A 16,972-nucleotide genomic window follows, 5' to 3' on the forward strand; every position below is an offset into this window, starting at 1 on the left:
TCAAACTTACCGGTCATGTGATCCGAGGTCACCAAAGGTCAATTAATGTCAAAAAACTAGTATTTTGGGGGTAGAAAATGGGCAAAGAAAAAAATGTTTGAATTTTTATAGTTTGATGCTCTAATTTAGGTCTCATCAATCAAAAATGTCAATAAGTTGACCCAAGGTGACCTTTGTATGTTAAGTTATATGAGGTCAAAGTTAATTTTCAGACATTTAGTGTAATAACTCCCAGTGCCAAGGTGTTACACAGTTGATATTTTAAGACAAGTTGCAAATGGTATAGGGGAATATTTTCAAACTTAACGGTCATGTGATCCGAGGTCACCAAAGGTAAATTAATGATAAAAAACTAGTATTTTTTGCGATAACTTGAGAACAAATTGTCCGTTAGGGTTGGGAGTTGCTTCAATGCAATCCAATTGTCGACCCGCATCTGGGTGACCCTTGACCTCAATTTGACCTCTGGTGACCTTTTTAGTGTTTTGTGGATTTTTACAGTTTCGATGCTGTTTTCAGATGTTAAAGGTAACTTCTGATCATAAATGTCAATGGGTTGACCCCCATGTGACCTTCGTGTGCGAAGTTATATGAGGTCAAAGTTAATTTTCAGACATTTAATGCAATAACTCCCAGTTCCAAGGTGTGACAAGGTTGATATTTTTGGAGTAGTTGCAAATGGTATAGGGGGATATTTTCAAACTTAACAGTTATGTGATACAAGGTCACCAAAGGTCAATTAATGATAAAAAACTAGTATTTTTGCGATAACTTGAGAACAAATTGTCCGTTAGAGTTGGGAGTTGCTTCAATGAAGTCCAATTGTCGACCCGCATCTGGGTGACCCTTGACCTCAATTTGACCTCTGGTGACCTTTTCGTGTTTTGTGGATTTTTCACAGTTTCGATGCTATTTTCAGATGTCAAAGGTACCTTCTGATCATAAATGTCAATAGGTTGACCCCTGTGTGACCTTCGTGTGCGAAGTTATATGAGGTCAAAGTTAATTTTCAGACATTTAATGCAATAACTCCCAGTTCCAAGGTGTGACAAGGTTGATATTTTTGGAGTAGTTGCAAATGGTATAGGGGAATATTTTCAAACTTAACGGTCATGTGATACAAGGTCACCAAAGGTCAATTAATGATAAAAAACTAGTATTTTTGCGACAACTTAAGAACAAATTGTCCGTTAGGGTTGGGAGTTGCTCCAATATAATCCAATTGTCGACCCGCATCTGGGTGACCCTTGACCTCAATTTGACCTCTGGTGACCTTTTCGTGTTTTGTGGATTTTTACAGTTTCGATGCTATTTTCAGATGTTAAAGGTACCTTCTGATCATAAATGTCAATGGGTTGACCCCCATTTGACCTTCGTGTGCGAAGTTATTTGAGGTCAAAGTTAATTTTCACACATTTAATGCAATAACTCCCAGTGCGAAGGTGTGACAAGGTTGATTTTTTTGGACAAGTTGCAAATGGTATAGGGGAATATTTTCAAACTTAACGGTCATGTGATCCAAGGTCACCAAAGGTCAGCTAATGTTAAAAAAGTAGTATTATGGGGGGAGAAAATGGGCAAAGAAAAAATGTTTGAATTTTTACAGTCATGCTCTATTTAGGTCTCACCAATCAAAAATGTCAATTGGTTGACCTCCGGGTGACCTTTGTGTGTGAAGTTACATACAAGTTCAAAAGTTAATTTTTTGACATTTAATGCAATTAAATCTCAATGCCAAGGTGTGACATGGTTGATATTTTGGGACAAGTTGTGAATGGGGTGGTGGAACATTTTGAAACTTCAAGGTCATGTCATCTGAGGTCACCATTGTTATCATATCTGTTGACACGCTTGTAGGTCTCTTATATTTCTTACATTTTTGACGCCATATTTAGATCTCAAAAGTGCCTTTTGATAAAAAATCCGATCACATTTTGTGATCACAAAAGTGTTGGCTATAGTGTTGGTTACTTTATGGGAACATGTAGGACAATTACTTGGACTATTTCAGCCCAATCTTGCTTGATAATATGATGTGTATTGTCATATACCCCAAGCAAGGAACCACAGTGCCCTTGGGCTCTTGTTCAATTGAACAAGTCCATTTCTTAGATTGAATGAGCACAGTTATTAATGAAGTAGTTTCAAGATTTGATGAGAGCAAAGTCACATACATCTTTGAAGCAATTTGACTGGATTTTGCCTCATTTTGTAGAAAGAAATTTCGCCAGTCAGGCTATGATGACCCTTTCTCATGGAAGGAAATTATTTTCAAGTACCAAACATAACATATAAAAAGCCTTAAAAGCTACTAGTAAAAATTTTTCTCAATAAATCTTGACAGCCGACAGTATCTCAACAATTTCTCATATTATAATGTTGTGTCCTTTATGTTGATGTTTCTCGTTCGTTTCAATTGTATTTGTATATTTGTATATTTATTTGTTTCATCACAATTTACAGTGTGACGGGAAGTTTCCTATAAAGCCTGGAAGGCTTAACAAAGTAGGAGACTCCCCAAAAAGAAAAAAGAAAGAAAAACTTAAGAATAGAAAATGAAAAGTTAATAGTAGCATCTGCAGTGATGAAATAATCGAATTGACTCTACTTGAAATTAATAATGTTAATAAGCAATCCTAACAATCTTTATAATGATCTTAATCGCAAACACACACAAGAATAAATCCATCAATAGTGAGAAATAATTACAGTTTGGAGATTCCTTTTGAATACAGAGTAAGAAGGCTTATTCTTAACATTATCCTGGAGATTATTCCATGTTTGATATTGTAAGATATTGTAAGAATTGTAAGATACTAGTTTTTAGCTGCATGTAACAACAATTCTCCTCTACTGTACAGTATTGTGCTGTACCTCTCTGTTAAAGACATCCATTGGGAATGTTACTAAGAAGTTGTGTTCATTCCTTTCCAGTTTTCAATGTAGGTGAATACCGGAGACAGGTGGTAGGGGGATCGAGTCCTCATGACTTCTTCCGGCATGATAATGAGAAGGCACTAGAAATAAGAAGGTAAGTTACTGCCCGGTACTCCCTCTCAGTTTTAAATAATGTACCCCTTTTCCCACCGGGGTCTCTTATCAGGGCACTATCTAACAAAGATGTTGGAAACTGGCCAAAACCGGTTTCCATCGTCAACTTGTTTTTGCAGTATATTATGCGCCAATTGGCAGAGAGTTAATGATATGTTCCCTCTGGCTAATGCAGTTTTCAAAATTGTTTGGCAGCAGTGTGTTGCATTTCATGTCTGAGAGTTATTAGCCTCTGCATGAATTTTATTGGCTTCATACTATTTTCAGCTATATGTACGTGTAGAAGGTGACTTACATGTCGGGTAATATTTTGTAATATGTCGGAGGTTTCTCTAGCCAGCGAACGTAAAAAGAAGTCAATAATAGTGATTCTGTGCCAGACCAATGAATTGCAATCAACAGCTTGATCAGTGTCGTCACAGATCGCCTTCAAACTGAGGTGAAATGAGCACTGGGTAAATGAGAATTAATATAATTCAGGGCTTATCTGGAGTAAGTTTTAACAGAGTATGATGACAGGGTATATATTGCAGTGTCTTTTCAATGAATTGAGTCTTAAACATCTGTAAAGCGCATTGAGCAACCTTTACAGTAGGTTGGATTCTGCGCTATATTCAGTAAGACTATTTATTATTATTAATATTATTATTATTATTATTATTAAATATAATAATAATTATTACATTTGAAACCGAATCAATTAATTCTTATTTTACAAGCAAATGTCATTTAACTAGGGATTGCGAGCTTCTGGAAAAGCTTTTGTGGATAGTGCAAAATAGTAAAAATATGATCTGAAAATCTAGGTACCTTACCAAATTTTGTTTTCTCTTCCTTGTTAATCAGAGGAAATGGCAGAAAATTGACAACAATATTTATACGTAGAACTATATATTCACACTGTGAGTATTGTTTGTATGCTTCTAGTGTCAGATAAAGATAGTAAGCAGAAAACAAAATTGAACAGTTACAGTGTTAACATATTTTGTTGGTGAATATTTTTTGTTGTTGAATATGACCCAAGATCCTGCCACATGTGAACAGCTGGGGTTTTTTGGGGTTTTTTTTCGATGAAACTGCCAATTGATTTCACTATTAAAACTTTCAATTTTATTTTGATGAACATCATGGAAAAGATTGTGTGATAATTATTACAGTGTGACCTACAGAGGTGTTATTTACATTTCATGTTTCTTTTTCTTTCCCACACTTTTTTTTTATTATTACTAGTATTTCTATTTATTTTATTTAAAAATACTTTCAGGAAATGTGCTAAAATGGCAATGGAAGACATGGTGAAATGGTTAGCAGGAGAAGGAGAGGTTGGGGTGAGTTTGATGACATTGTAACGAACCCTTATACTGATATAATTTACAGTCCTGTTTGTCCCATCTCCCCCCCCCCTTTCCTCCCCCTGTCAAAACCTTAAAATTTTATTTTTCTATCCCCAATCAGTAGATTTTATCTCTGAATGGATTGATACACTTAAGCCATATTTATTCAGTAGAGTGTAAAGAAGGGAATGCTGTTTCTTTTGCCCCGGCCCTTCCTCATCCATTTCCAGGTATTAAAGCATCTGACACTCCACCTTACAAACCTCTCTCAGCTGTATACACTTAATTAAAACACATTGTTTCATGTACCTATTAAACTTGGGATCACAGTAAGTAGTTACATTTACTCAGTTACTGTAACTGGAGGTAGGGTGGTGTGAATTTTTTTCTCTAAATAATGATCAGTATGGTAATATTAATTAGTAATAATAATTAGTAAAGCATGTATAGCCCAGACTAAACTTCTGCACTAGTTTGGTGTCCTTTGGTAAACTTTAATGATGAAATTTCCAACACATTTGGTTTTGTAAAGTGCTCAGACTGTTGAATCCATACCTAGGTCTGTTTCCTTTATAGATGCCCTTAAGATGTATTAATACCTACAGTAATCAGTATATTATGACTTAATACTTCTTGTTGTCGTGATGTGTATAAAATTTGTTCCTGAAAATGTGTCTGTAATTGCCTAGCAAGCCCTGGTACATTGTGATTGGGATTAGGTGTCAGGGGGCTAAGCCCCTCTTTCTCTATTCTGTGTACATAACCCAATAGGATTATGAATGTTGTATATTATTATGGTGCAGTTGAATACATATATATTATGTGTAGCACACACACTTACCCATGAATGTTGCCTTGACATTTATCAAGATGTGTGATGCATAACATGCCCCTGTAGAGCATTGTCAATGACTCCTTGGTGGAGAAAATACGATTGGGAATTCACCATTAATCTATGGGCCTCTGTTTATTAGTGACATGAATACCAGTGTATGTGCAAAAAGTACAAAAGTTAACATGAGTAGATTGCCCCCCAAACATGAGCTTAGTATGTATCTAGGGTCCTGTTAGTGCATAGGTAGGAATCATGCATCAGTATTGTCTTTGGTTTTAATCAGGATTAATAGCCATGGACACATACTGGTACTACTTCAGTTATAAAGTATGTGTGTTAAAGTCATTACTGAAGTTCAGCTAGTTAAGATAATTTACAATTAGAGCTCTAAGTCAGGTCTTTCTACCAGTCACTGTATAAAGTATATATATGTGTTAAAGTCATTACTGATGTTCAGCTAGTTAATATATAATTAGAGCTCTTAGTCAGGTCTTTCTACCAGTCACTGTATAAAGTATATATATGTGTTAAAGTCATTACTGATGTTCAGCTAGTTAATATATAATTAGAGCTCTTAGTCAGGTCTTTCTACCAGTCACTGTATAAAGTATATATATATGTGTTAAAGTCATTACTGATGTTCAGCTAGTTAATATATAATTAGAGCTCTTAGTCAGGTCTTTCTACCAGTCACTGTATAAAGTATATATATATGTGTTAAAGTCATTACTGATGTTCAGCTAGTTAATATATAATTAGAGCTCTTAGTCAGGTCTTTCAACCAGCCTCCGTATAAAGTATGTGTGCTTAACTCATTACTGAAGTTCAGCTAGTTAAGATAATTTAAATTAGAGCTCTTAGTCAGGTCTTTCCACCAGTCACCGTATAACCCTATGGGCAACTGCAACGGAAAATTCAGATTGTCCAGCTGTTGAGAATAAATTTGCATTGGGTAACTGATAATGGTAACTTACGACAGGGGCTCTTTAAAGTTGTGAGCCAGTACTAGGCCTTTTAGGGGGGGGCGTGTTCTTGTGTCGTTGAGATCTATAAGTAATATTTTCTGCATCATTTAAGGGCCTCATTTAAACCAGTTGAAAGTACGGTATTTTTATTCTTGCACTTTCTCTCTAGGCACTCATTTTACTTTACATTAGTTGCTGACATTCACAGCATATTCATATATTTTGGACAAAACGTTTTCAGAGAAAAACTATACTCTTAGAAATATTTCCAAAAAGAAACAAAGAATTTGGTTTTTAAGTTGTATTACTTTTTCAAAGTTATTACATTTTTATGGAAGCCAGTAAATAGATGTCTGCTTGGTTTCCTTCGTGAATTCAAGTATGTTTGGACTACAGCATTTGATTCAGAATTGTATAACAAAATAATTAGTCATAGTCCGAATACTACCACAATATAGTCTTGGGACTGTGTGATTGGTAGCATAAAATATTTAGTGCAAATAACTTTCCTTTTTTTCATACACCAAGGATGTCTTGAAGCCATCCGGATTGTTTAATCTTAGTTCTAATGTACTGTATGCACTGGATTTTGATGTACCATTATAAGATCAGGTCCCCTTCGAGAGTGGTGAAGGGTTTATACCCATGTCTCTATTTTTTCCCAGGTAATACGGATCAGTCTAATGTAGAAATACAACAAAAGTAGTCCTGTCACATAGCAGCAAGCAATTCGTCGAGTTAGTGTAATCAGTGTTTCTTTACCTTCCACTAGCCAAATTAAAGTTTGTGTAACATTTATTCAAATAAAATTCAGTGAATAATTATGAACAATAATTTCTTACTCAAAAAGATATTTACAACACACTATCATCAGCTTCATAATTGCGTCCCTTAATAGTATTCACCTCTTGTTTATATTACCGCAGGTCTTTGATGCAACCAACACCACAAGGGAGAGAAGAGAATGGATTGTTAGCTTTTGCCAGGAGCATTGTTTTAACGTGAGTGATGGAATGATCTGTTTACAACAGGAAGTCCCTGTATTTACCCATGTATGCCAAAGGATTCATATGCTCAGGACTTGTATTGAATTAAACAGTCCTCTGTTTCTGTTAAAATATCCACAGTCTTGTGGATAACAGTTCTTAAAGACCATTTTACTGCACATGTGGTATTTACTGTATATCGGCTGTTCTGTGCTATATCATATCAATTTTTCAGGACGTTGATGATGAAAGGCAAAATCAACTGATAAAGCTTAATAATTTCTGTCATATTTTTTTTTTTAGCTACCTTGCAGAATCTAGTATAGTTGTTGACTTTGAGCAGATTAGCTACAGTAACATGGTCGACCTTTTTAGACAAAATCAAATTTCAATGCTAACATGGCAAGTTTGAAACTTACCTCTCTCTTCATAAGAATTCTGTGACAAATAAATGCCCCTTTACATGTTACCTGATCTATAGCATCAATTGGAAAAAAAACTGCAGGGTCAAATATAGTGCTTAGAGTTTACATAGCAATGCTGAGGCTTGGGAATGTAATCCATGATATAAAACTGACAGTGCTTCAGGTTTCAGTACATAAACTGATGTATACCTCAGGCTTGTGTAGTAATTTGACATTTTGCAATGACTGTACTTGAGCACTAGTATGCCCTCCCCCGCCCCCCCCCCCCCCCGCATCCTCTTATGCTATTTGTGAACAGTAGCATTCGTTTATTGTAACTATTGGAGTAGTAAACTTTAGATCCTATTTGAGGTTAGTTATTAAATCTTGTGGTCATGCCAATGGCATGCTGTAATAGAGGGACTTAATGGCTACAGACGTAGCCCACAAACAGGCTACATTATGCCTGCATTACCAGCAAGTTGACTATGGCCCCTTCTGTTGGAATCTCTGGTTGAACTGGTGCCATGAGAATTTTGTAATGGTGTCAATAAAAGATGTTGACATTCCAGGGTGGGGGGTGGGGGAGGGGATTGTAGAAAGTAGTGTATGGAGATTGATATTACAGACTTAGCACCAGAGATGAAAAATTATTACTCTAATTTTTTTCTTTTACTATATCTTTTATTTATTTAATGGCAACTCTGTTTGACTCTGAATTGGGAAAAATGATTAATTGGTAGCTTCTGTACCTTTTCTCGTTACTAGAAGGTAGTGTAGAGGACTTTCTGAAGGACAGAGGGAGAGAAAGGAAACATTAAAAGAGGAGGCAGTTTTGATCAAAGTGGCTTTCAGAATATACATCTCCATCATTCTTTGTTACATGATGAAGCTTCAACCAGCAAATTAATATATCTATTTCACATGGTGATAAAATGCATAGCTCATTGTTTGTTACACTATAGGCCGGGTTATAGTTAGTCATCAACAAATTGCTTTGGACATGCTAATAGATTAGAGCACTTTACTATATTGTTAGTTTGATGCTCTTTGTTTACTACAGTATTACGGTGTATGCTCTATCTATAGTACATCAACACCCAGCCAATACCGACCATGCTTCGTAACAGCTTAATGCCTCATTTCATTTCAGAATTAGGTTAAACTGTATATTCACTGATGAAGCTACAACCAGCAAATTTATATATCTATTTCACATGGTGACAAAATGCATAGCTCTCTTGAATTCAATCTGGTGGTTTTATGTGGAATATTATAGTGTATTATTACAGTACTTGGGTACTTCAACAACAGTGCTTGAATACAAACTTGTAACAAAATGTAACAAATGAAACAAATGCTGGTTACAAGGATACATTCATTAAATGCTATCTCTGCTGAAATTCACCTAGAGTAACATGAACATATTTTTCTTCCATCTACAGTTTGATATTTTAACACTGTCTTATAGTTTTCACTCTCCTCTCTAGTTAAAACTGATCAACTGCTGTACATCATTGTTAGGGTTTCTCTGTGAAAAGTTACGATACATTGTTTGTCAGTTTCATGTACACCGAGGGTAGCATGGAGGCATTTCTCACACCTACAGTGTGATAGGCTAACAGTGTAATATTTTCTCACAATATACTGTACTTCAAAACTGATCAGTTTATATGATCACTTCACAGTCGGCTTTCCATTCTTCCTTTACTTTTATTTGTCAATTTTTATATATTTTTTTTTTAGGTTTTCTTTGTGGAGTCCATGTGCAGCGATCCTGACGTCATACAGTGCAATATAAAAGTAAGTAAAAACCATTTTATCGCATGTCATGTCATCAAGAATCATCGATCTTGAACAGGCTTCAACGTCCTTCTGAAGCGGTAAAATTACCTCTTTACTCTACGACAGGTGGTGTCAGACCTTCACACTTCATAGTGTTTGCCATCTAGTAGTCTACCCTAAAGTGTGACATTTAAAAATTCAGTTGTTTGTGTGTTAATTCAGTATTAACCAATGAAAGGCTTTTCACAATTTTAAGAGAAAGTGTAAACATCATGCTCAAAAACAACATATGACATGATGTTACCTTCATTGCTGGTTTTAATGGGATATTACCAGGAAATATTATCGCCAGGATTGTTGTGAGCAAAATCTGTGCTGGTTTTCTCACAAGTTGACTATACAGTACCTGGCTTGGCAAGTACAACAGGTTGCAGAAATACACCTTGAGTCTTTTTGCAGCAGTTCTGTAAGTAGATAAATTCTTGGTAGATTAAGTTTCAAAATCAACGTTTTTGTTTAAGTGGGTAAGTTCGAAAAGGCCCACAGCACCCTGTCAGACTTACCCCCCACTTCACTCAGCAGGATCAATTTTAAATGGAGAAATCTTGGATAGCCGTTCAGTGTGTGTGTGTGTGTTTTCAAGACTACAACTGATCATGATTCTGCCAGTTTTAAGTCACGTCCACTTGAGGTTGGGAGAACTAAACAACTAGCATCTTCCCGACCGACAGTCTGCAGTGGTTTACGACTAACACTGCACGGCCTTAACGAACGTGACAAATCATGGGGAAGTAAAATTGCGAGTGACCTAAACCATCACCAGTCTGTAACAGAGAATATATCCATTATGCATGTGCTGATCAGTCGCTATGTGTGCAGGGTTCAGTCGTGAGGACATGCTTTTCAGGGGTATCGAAAAAGTAGGCTATGACAGTACAGTTGGGCCGGGTCACGATCAGTCCAGCAGTGTGTGGGCCAACTCAAGATTGAAAGAGTTAGAAAGTTGGGAAACATCAGAAATAGAAGAGAACAAGGCAATTCAGCATCAGGCCCTGATGTGTAAAGACAACAAACAAGGCTTTAATAGCTGATATTGACACAGCTTATAGTAGACAAATATATTTAAGAGGGCTGCTAACAGAGTTAAAACCTCTCAAACCAAAGTTGAAATAAATAAGTAAATAAATAGACCTTGTATTAATATTCACACCTAAAGTTACTGTATGTATGTACAAACAGTTAGTTAGATTACAGGTGGTAGGGTGTCCTAACCTTTTTGACTGATGACAGTCAAGGTATGCCAACATTGATATGTTAACAGATGAAGACCTAGGAACTGAGTGCCAGGCAGATACATATATATACCTTAAGGTCTGTATCAAGCTATATAGTTTAGCTAGATCCACCAGCAAAGAAACTTTCAATTGAGAGATATGATTGAGATTTTACGATAACGAAAGGTGACAGTTTGATGGTTGTTAATTGCAGGAAATGATGGAACAGTTTCACACTGTACCCGTATAGTAACGTTATCTGTTGATACATGTACTGGTATTAGAGATACATACATATCCTCCCGATTAATATGCAAATGATCTGCTAGGCGGCAGGGTGTAATAATAACTTTCTATTTTGAATGCCTCAAGTCCTCCCAAGCTATGCGACCCAAGTGAAATAATTTGTCGTTCTTCGTCCCTGAAACACTCACACAGACCTCTGGTTAATTGGTAGAAGTGTCTTTTGGTCTCATGAATCAGCATGTGAACGACCTTGTATCATAGATATTGAATTAAAATTGTATTATTTTGAAGTTGTTGACTGTGTGCTTAAGACCTTGAGTGACAAGTCATACATACATGTTTTGATGCTCTTACAAATGTCAGCCCTGGACAACTATATGAGGCAATTATAAAGATTCGGAAGTATAGTTTCGTCGATGTTCAAAAAGCTGGGACATATCAGTATTGGTGTATCAACGTAGAACTTAGTTTTGCATTTTAACATGGTGTAGGATAGACAAAACCTGTCGGGGAAACGTCAAGAGAATGGCTCTCTTCAAAACAACTCATGCAGAAAGCAAGATAATGCTTTGCCTGTTTTTTTAGGGTCAAGTTTCTTTCTGTTTTATATCATGTTCTAAATGTATTTAATTACTAATAACATTCCAAAGAGCAACAATTTGCTATCTTTTTTTTTTTTTTTTTTTTTTTTTTTTTTTTTTAAATGAGGCTGACGAAGGAGTAAAAAGATCTACACTTAAGAAATGAACAGTAGGCATATGTTGGCCATCACATAACATGATTTGTTGTTGTTTAATACATATCTTATTTCTTAAAAAATTAACAAACATGATACTGCCTTTATAAGATTTAACAAGTAAAAGTATACAAACATAAACAAATTGTTAGCTGAATAAGTTGCAAGTTTTAAAAGGCAGTTTCTAATGAACGATACTAAATGGAGGTAGGAAAGCTTTTCTGTCTGAAGAGATCTTTAACTTCTAATATTTATTATAAGGTCTGTTAGATTAAAAAGAACTACTTAGAAACAATGTAGGCTAGCCGTGCTAGTAGATAAACTGGATGTTATCTGAGGTTTGTTTGGTTGTAGGCTATCGGTGCTAGTAGATGAACTGGGTGTTTTCCGAGGTGTGTTTGGTTGTAGGCTATCCGTGCTAGTAGATAAACTGGATGTTATCTGAGGTTTGTTTGGTTGTAGGCTAGCCATGCTAGTTTATACACTGGGTTTTATCCGAGGTTAGTTGTTATTCCCCTCGGGTCTTCATGAAGGCATTTAATTCAAGCATTCCTCTTCAGGGTAACAAGAAGCAATATCACTATCAGTTTAGTGTGATAAAAAATGATGAGAGGTCCTCCATTGTGGAAGAAAACAATACAGTCTCAGGATCCATCTTGAAATTCATGTGTCTTTAGTGACCATCTTGTCGTATCTCAAACAAGATTAGTGTGTTAAAGTTGCTCTGCCAGTCTGCCTCCTCCTCCTGCTCGCCCCCCCCCCTTCCTCACCCCTTCTCCTTTTTTCTTTCATTTTCAAAATTATTTATTTATGAATGGGAGTCTTTCCTTTTAAATAAATGTCTTCATTGGATTTGCACATAAAGTACGATTCAGTGTCCCACTCCCAGTTTCCAGTGACATGTTTATAAGATCTAACATCTTTAAGGTTCTTGAGAAAAATGAATAATGAGAAAAAAAAACATAAATGCATGGTTTCATGATTTTAGTTGGACAATCCTCAATTACAGCTTTATAGAACTACCATAAATGTCTTATTTGGATACCAGGAGATTTTTCTCACCATCCAAACTGCCCAGTGTTGTTAGAGAATAGTATCAAGTTCTGGCATCCTTCCCCATAACAAGATTCTTTGGAATAGAAGTTGAACATGGTCGGCTGTAAGTTGGCCAAACTTGCTGTTTGTCATAGACACAGTGGGTCCTGTATCTGCGTGTTCAGGATAGGCCGATAGCCTCGTCCATAAAAGTATCACGTTTCCAGATGAAATAACTCTCTGTGCATACATATTAAAGTTTCTGCTGGTATTTTGTGCACAGAACTGTATGCCATCTATGCAATGTTGGGGAAATGTCGGAAGGTAACGAAACAAATCGTGAATAACAAGACGGTTTATCCGTTTGTCATTACCGTACTGTATTTTGTGTTCTTTGTGTTTGACAGGAAGTGAAATTATCCAGTCCTGATTACTACAAGACTGCCCAAGAAGACGCAATCAAAGACTTCTTGTTGAGAATACAGCATTACGAAGATAACTACGAAACCATCGATGAGGAACTTGACAAGTGAGTAATCGGCTAAATAGTTCTTTTTTCTTCTCCCAGTAAAAGGAGTTATAAATTCAATTTAGTTGATGCTTGACATTGTTAATTGAAAAACAATCTTTTCATTTCGAATTTGGTTGTTATTCTACAAACACTTGTGGTCTAAATTTGACTGAGTTTCCTTGTGTTATTTTTTTTGTAGAAGATGTCAATAATTAATATTAGGTGACTCAATGTTTTAGCTTTGATATTGTTTGTTTGAAAAATAAAACACTTTAGAGATATCCAGTGCATATGTTTGGGTTCTATTAATTTGAAACTAATATCTTTTTGTGAAGACATCATAAATGATCGCACTGAAGCACAAACAGCCTCAGAATTAATCGAGCCATATAATCCGAACAATTTTTACCCTCATATTTACTTTTGTAACCTTGATGAGACGGTTTAGTGAAATGTCACTTACCTTGGAGTGTAACAGTGAGGAAGGCATGTAAATATTATATAGAACTCCTGCTTCAAGTTTATAATTGCATTCTTGTAGTTTTACATCATTTGATAACCAAACCTTTGAAGCTTAGACCGGTCTTGACATTGTCAAACCATTTAAACCAACTGGTACAGTAATTAATGTTGAGATTACTCTTTTCCTGCTCTGCAGACATCTTTCGTTTATCAAGATAATGAACGTCAACTCTAAATTTCTTGTCAACAATATCACAGGTGAGGAGACCAAACTGTTGACGGTCATGTCTCAACTTTTTGAGTTATGGGAGTCCTACAGGTTGCAAAATTGTATTCAAGTAAAAACTCATTTCTCATGATTAAAAGGAAACATTTAAATACTGCACTTGCAAAAGAAATTCAGAAGATCTGATTGGTCAAAACAAATCTATTGATGTATTTTGACTTTGTTTTGCTTCCTTATTTTCAATTAATTGTTGATTTCTTTTGGTCTGGCGAAAATATCATCTCGGTTCTAGCTTTCTTACAATGGATCTATTTGAAGGTGGAAGGATGAACAGTTTTAATGTTTATAAAATGTATTAGAAGAGATGCCAAAATCTGCCAAGAAGATACCCTTTAACAGTTACAGCAGTAGAGGCTTGTGTGGGGAGTACAGAAGCCTAGGCCTGGTAATATCTGCTGTGATTAGTGATTGTAGGTCTACAGTAGGCTAGGTGTTGATGTATTCAGTAAAAGTTTCAACGCTTATGGTAAAAGCCTCGTTTTTGCTCACTTTTATCATCTTCCTTTCTCCTTTTAGGTCACCTGCAAAGTAGAGTCGTGTACTATCTAATGAATATTCACATCATGCCAAGAACAATTTATCTTACTAGGGTGAGTGCTGTTCCTTAATCCTTTCTCAAATGTTGAACAATCTTGCATTAATTATTGTTAATTGCACCTAGACGGTTTCATCTTGCAATTTGTCTAATTAAGTTTTGAACAATCTTACATTAATTATTGTTAATTGCACCTAGACGGTTTCATCTTGCAATTTGTCGATACAAATTATACTGCCTCTTTAGTATTGTATTGTATTGCAATGAATTGAATTATTTGTATTAAGTAATAGAACAGTGAATGGCTTTGTTATCTGACATTTAGGAATCACTCTGGACTCCGTCTGTACCTTGGTGTTCTTAAACTATTTCCAAACATATAATACATTAATAATACTTTGGACGGTTCTTTCAAGTATCTTCCTTCTTCCCGTTCTTCTTTGACAGCATGGAGAGAGCGAACTCAACCTCATCGGTAGGATTGGGGGTAACGCAAGCTTGTCCCCAGCTGGTAAGAAGTACGCCTCAGCTCTTGCCGAGTATATGAGTAAACAGAATCTTGTGGACCTGAAGGTCTGGACCAGTCGGCTGAATCGTACAATAGAGACAGCCGAAAAAATTGACGCACCGATTGAACAGTGGAAAGCCCTGGATGAATTGGATGCAGTAAGTTCCCTTCGTTGTTGATTGATTGATTGATTTTTATTGATTGATTGATTGATTGATTTTTATTTATTTATTTATTTATTTATTTATTTTTTATTTATTTATTTATTTATTTATATATTTTTTTCCCATGTCTCTTTTCTTTTATTCTTTTTATTTATGTGTAGAGGAGGAAAAGATTATTTGTAAAGAGATGCAAGTTTTGCTTCATGTTCTGATAGAATGACATGTTCATATATACTGTATTTATTCCTTATTTGGTTTACATACTGGTTTTGGTATCTTGCATTGTAATATCGCAAGCATCCACCTATATCTGTGTCGATCTTGCTTGGTAATATTGTACGCAGATCTGTGCACGTAAGCAATACTTATTATCTTCGGTTTTAGACGTCTATCTCACCATCTGTAAGCTATTCTGATTATACGTAAAGCAAGAATACTTTTACCTCAAAATTACTGATTAAATTCTGCCTCCCCCATGAATTGGTTCCCAAACATTTCTTAATATCACTGATTGCAGTAACTTTAGGTTCTGTTCCAATCATTACTGTTTGACTCTTTGCATCACTCAAAACTGAAATTGCCAGTAAATTTGTTTCTGGGGAAGATCCAGGCTTTTTTTACCCATCTCTTGTAATGAGTCTCTTCCAAATGCATACTTCATAAAAGACTGAACCTTAGTGAAACTTCAGAAGCTTGTCATGGCAATCACCCATCAATGTTTGTCTTGGAGAAACCATTCAAAGAGGAAAGATAATTAAAGTGTGAAAAAAGTGAGAGGAGAAAAGATACTCTGAGCAGACGGTTTTTCAAGATGGAAAAATACTAGGCAGCGTTAAAACTTCATCATCTTTTCAAAAAAGGGCACTTGAGTCAAAGCCAAGATGAACAGTTGCTTGTTTTCTGTGTTGAGATAGAATAACAAGAGAGTGGTACTTAAATGACAGGTTATGTACAGTATACTGTATAAGAAGCAGGAAAGATTATGTTATTGAGAGGTTTTGATTGTTGCCACATGTTGTGTCTACTGCTGGAGAACTGCCATAAATATGCATCATTTGATCTCCAGGAGTTAATATGCCTTTCGTTGTCCTCTTCACATCAAATATGAGACAAATAACTCTAGAGTTTACATAGTTATAAAAGATGTAACACACAAACACACACACATGCCACTCCCACAACCCTTCCAGTGGCTGTAAGATGTATATCATATACCTTGACAGCAAATTTGGATTTCTTTTTTAATCACAATGTTAGAGGGCTAGTGTTTTTTTTTTTTTAAACTTAATCTTAGCTTGATTTCCTTTATTAGCTTTTTAAAAACAATTCCAGACTGTCAAGAATGTATGTTATTTATGTCTTTAACTTGGTGTGTTGGGGAGGGGGATTGGTTTTCATTCTTGGCAATTTCTTCACCTACAAGAAAGTATTATGTGACATGAAGTAGTTCATCAGAAAACAAAGACATGGTTGTTTACTACTATGACCCCTTGCATCAGCTTTCTTTCAATGCCTATTTATTGTGGTTACATTTGTTAAGCTTTACATTGGAAGACAGTCACACACAGTTTACAAAATCTCCATCATTTAAATATGTGTGCCTTGTTTTTGTCTTTACTATGCACTGTGGCATCCATTTGTGATGTTTGCTTTATTACTTCTGAGTGGTTCACCAACTTTTCTTTGCATGTGCATGTAGTTTGTGTTTGTGTGTGTGTGTGTGTAGTAGAAAGAATAAATACCCATGAATTATTACATTCATACAGAATGAATCATTATTGTTGTGGTACATTCATCTATGCTGACTTTCTGCATTTTGTGAATATGCAAGTAAATATTCTTTTGTCTTCATCTC

At 35.6% G+C, this 16,972-nt stretch overlaps 1 protein-coding gene across 5 annotated transcripts in view; it reads left to right on the forward strand.

The window, feature by feature from the left end:
- The window catches only part of LOC139961946 (6-phosphofructo-2-kinase/fructose-2,6-bisphosphatase 1-like), a 44,886-nt gene that overhangs the window by 13,583 nt on the left and 14,331 nt on the right, over window positions 1-16,972 (forward strand). For all 5 annotated transcript variants that reach the window (XM_071961653.1, XM_071961652.1, XM_071961656.1 and 2 more), the window contains exons 3-10: window positions 2,935-3,031; window positions 4,316-4,379; window positions 7,112-7,186; window positions 9,322-9,378; window positions 13,059-13,180; window positions 13,821-13,882; window positions 14,427-14,500; window positions 14,893-15,111. In XM_071961653.1, coding sequence (XP_071817754.1) covers window positions 2,935-3,031; window positions 4,316-4,379; window positions 7,112-7,186; window positions 9,322-9,378; window positions 13,059-13,180; window positions 13,821-13,882; window positions 14,427-14,500; window positions 14,893-15,111 — 770 coding nt within the window. The remainder of the gene's footprint in view (window positions 1-2,934; window positions 3,032-4,315; window positions 4,380-7,111; window positions 7,187-9,321; window positions 9,379-13,058; window positions 13,181-13,820; window positions 13,883-14,426; window positions 14,501-14,892; window positions 15,112-16,972) is intronic.

Source organism: Apostichopus japonicus, chromosome 20 (assembly GCF_037975245.1).
Source record: "Apostichopus japonicus isolate 1M-3 chromosome 20, ASM3797524v1, whole genome shotgun sequence".
NCBI classification, from domain to species: domain Eukaryota; kingdom Metazoa; phylum Echinodermata; class Holothuroidea; order Aspidochirotida; family Stichopodidae; genus Apostichopus; species Apostichopus japonicus.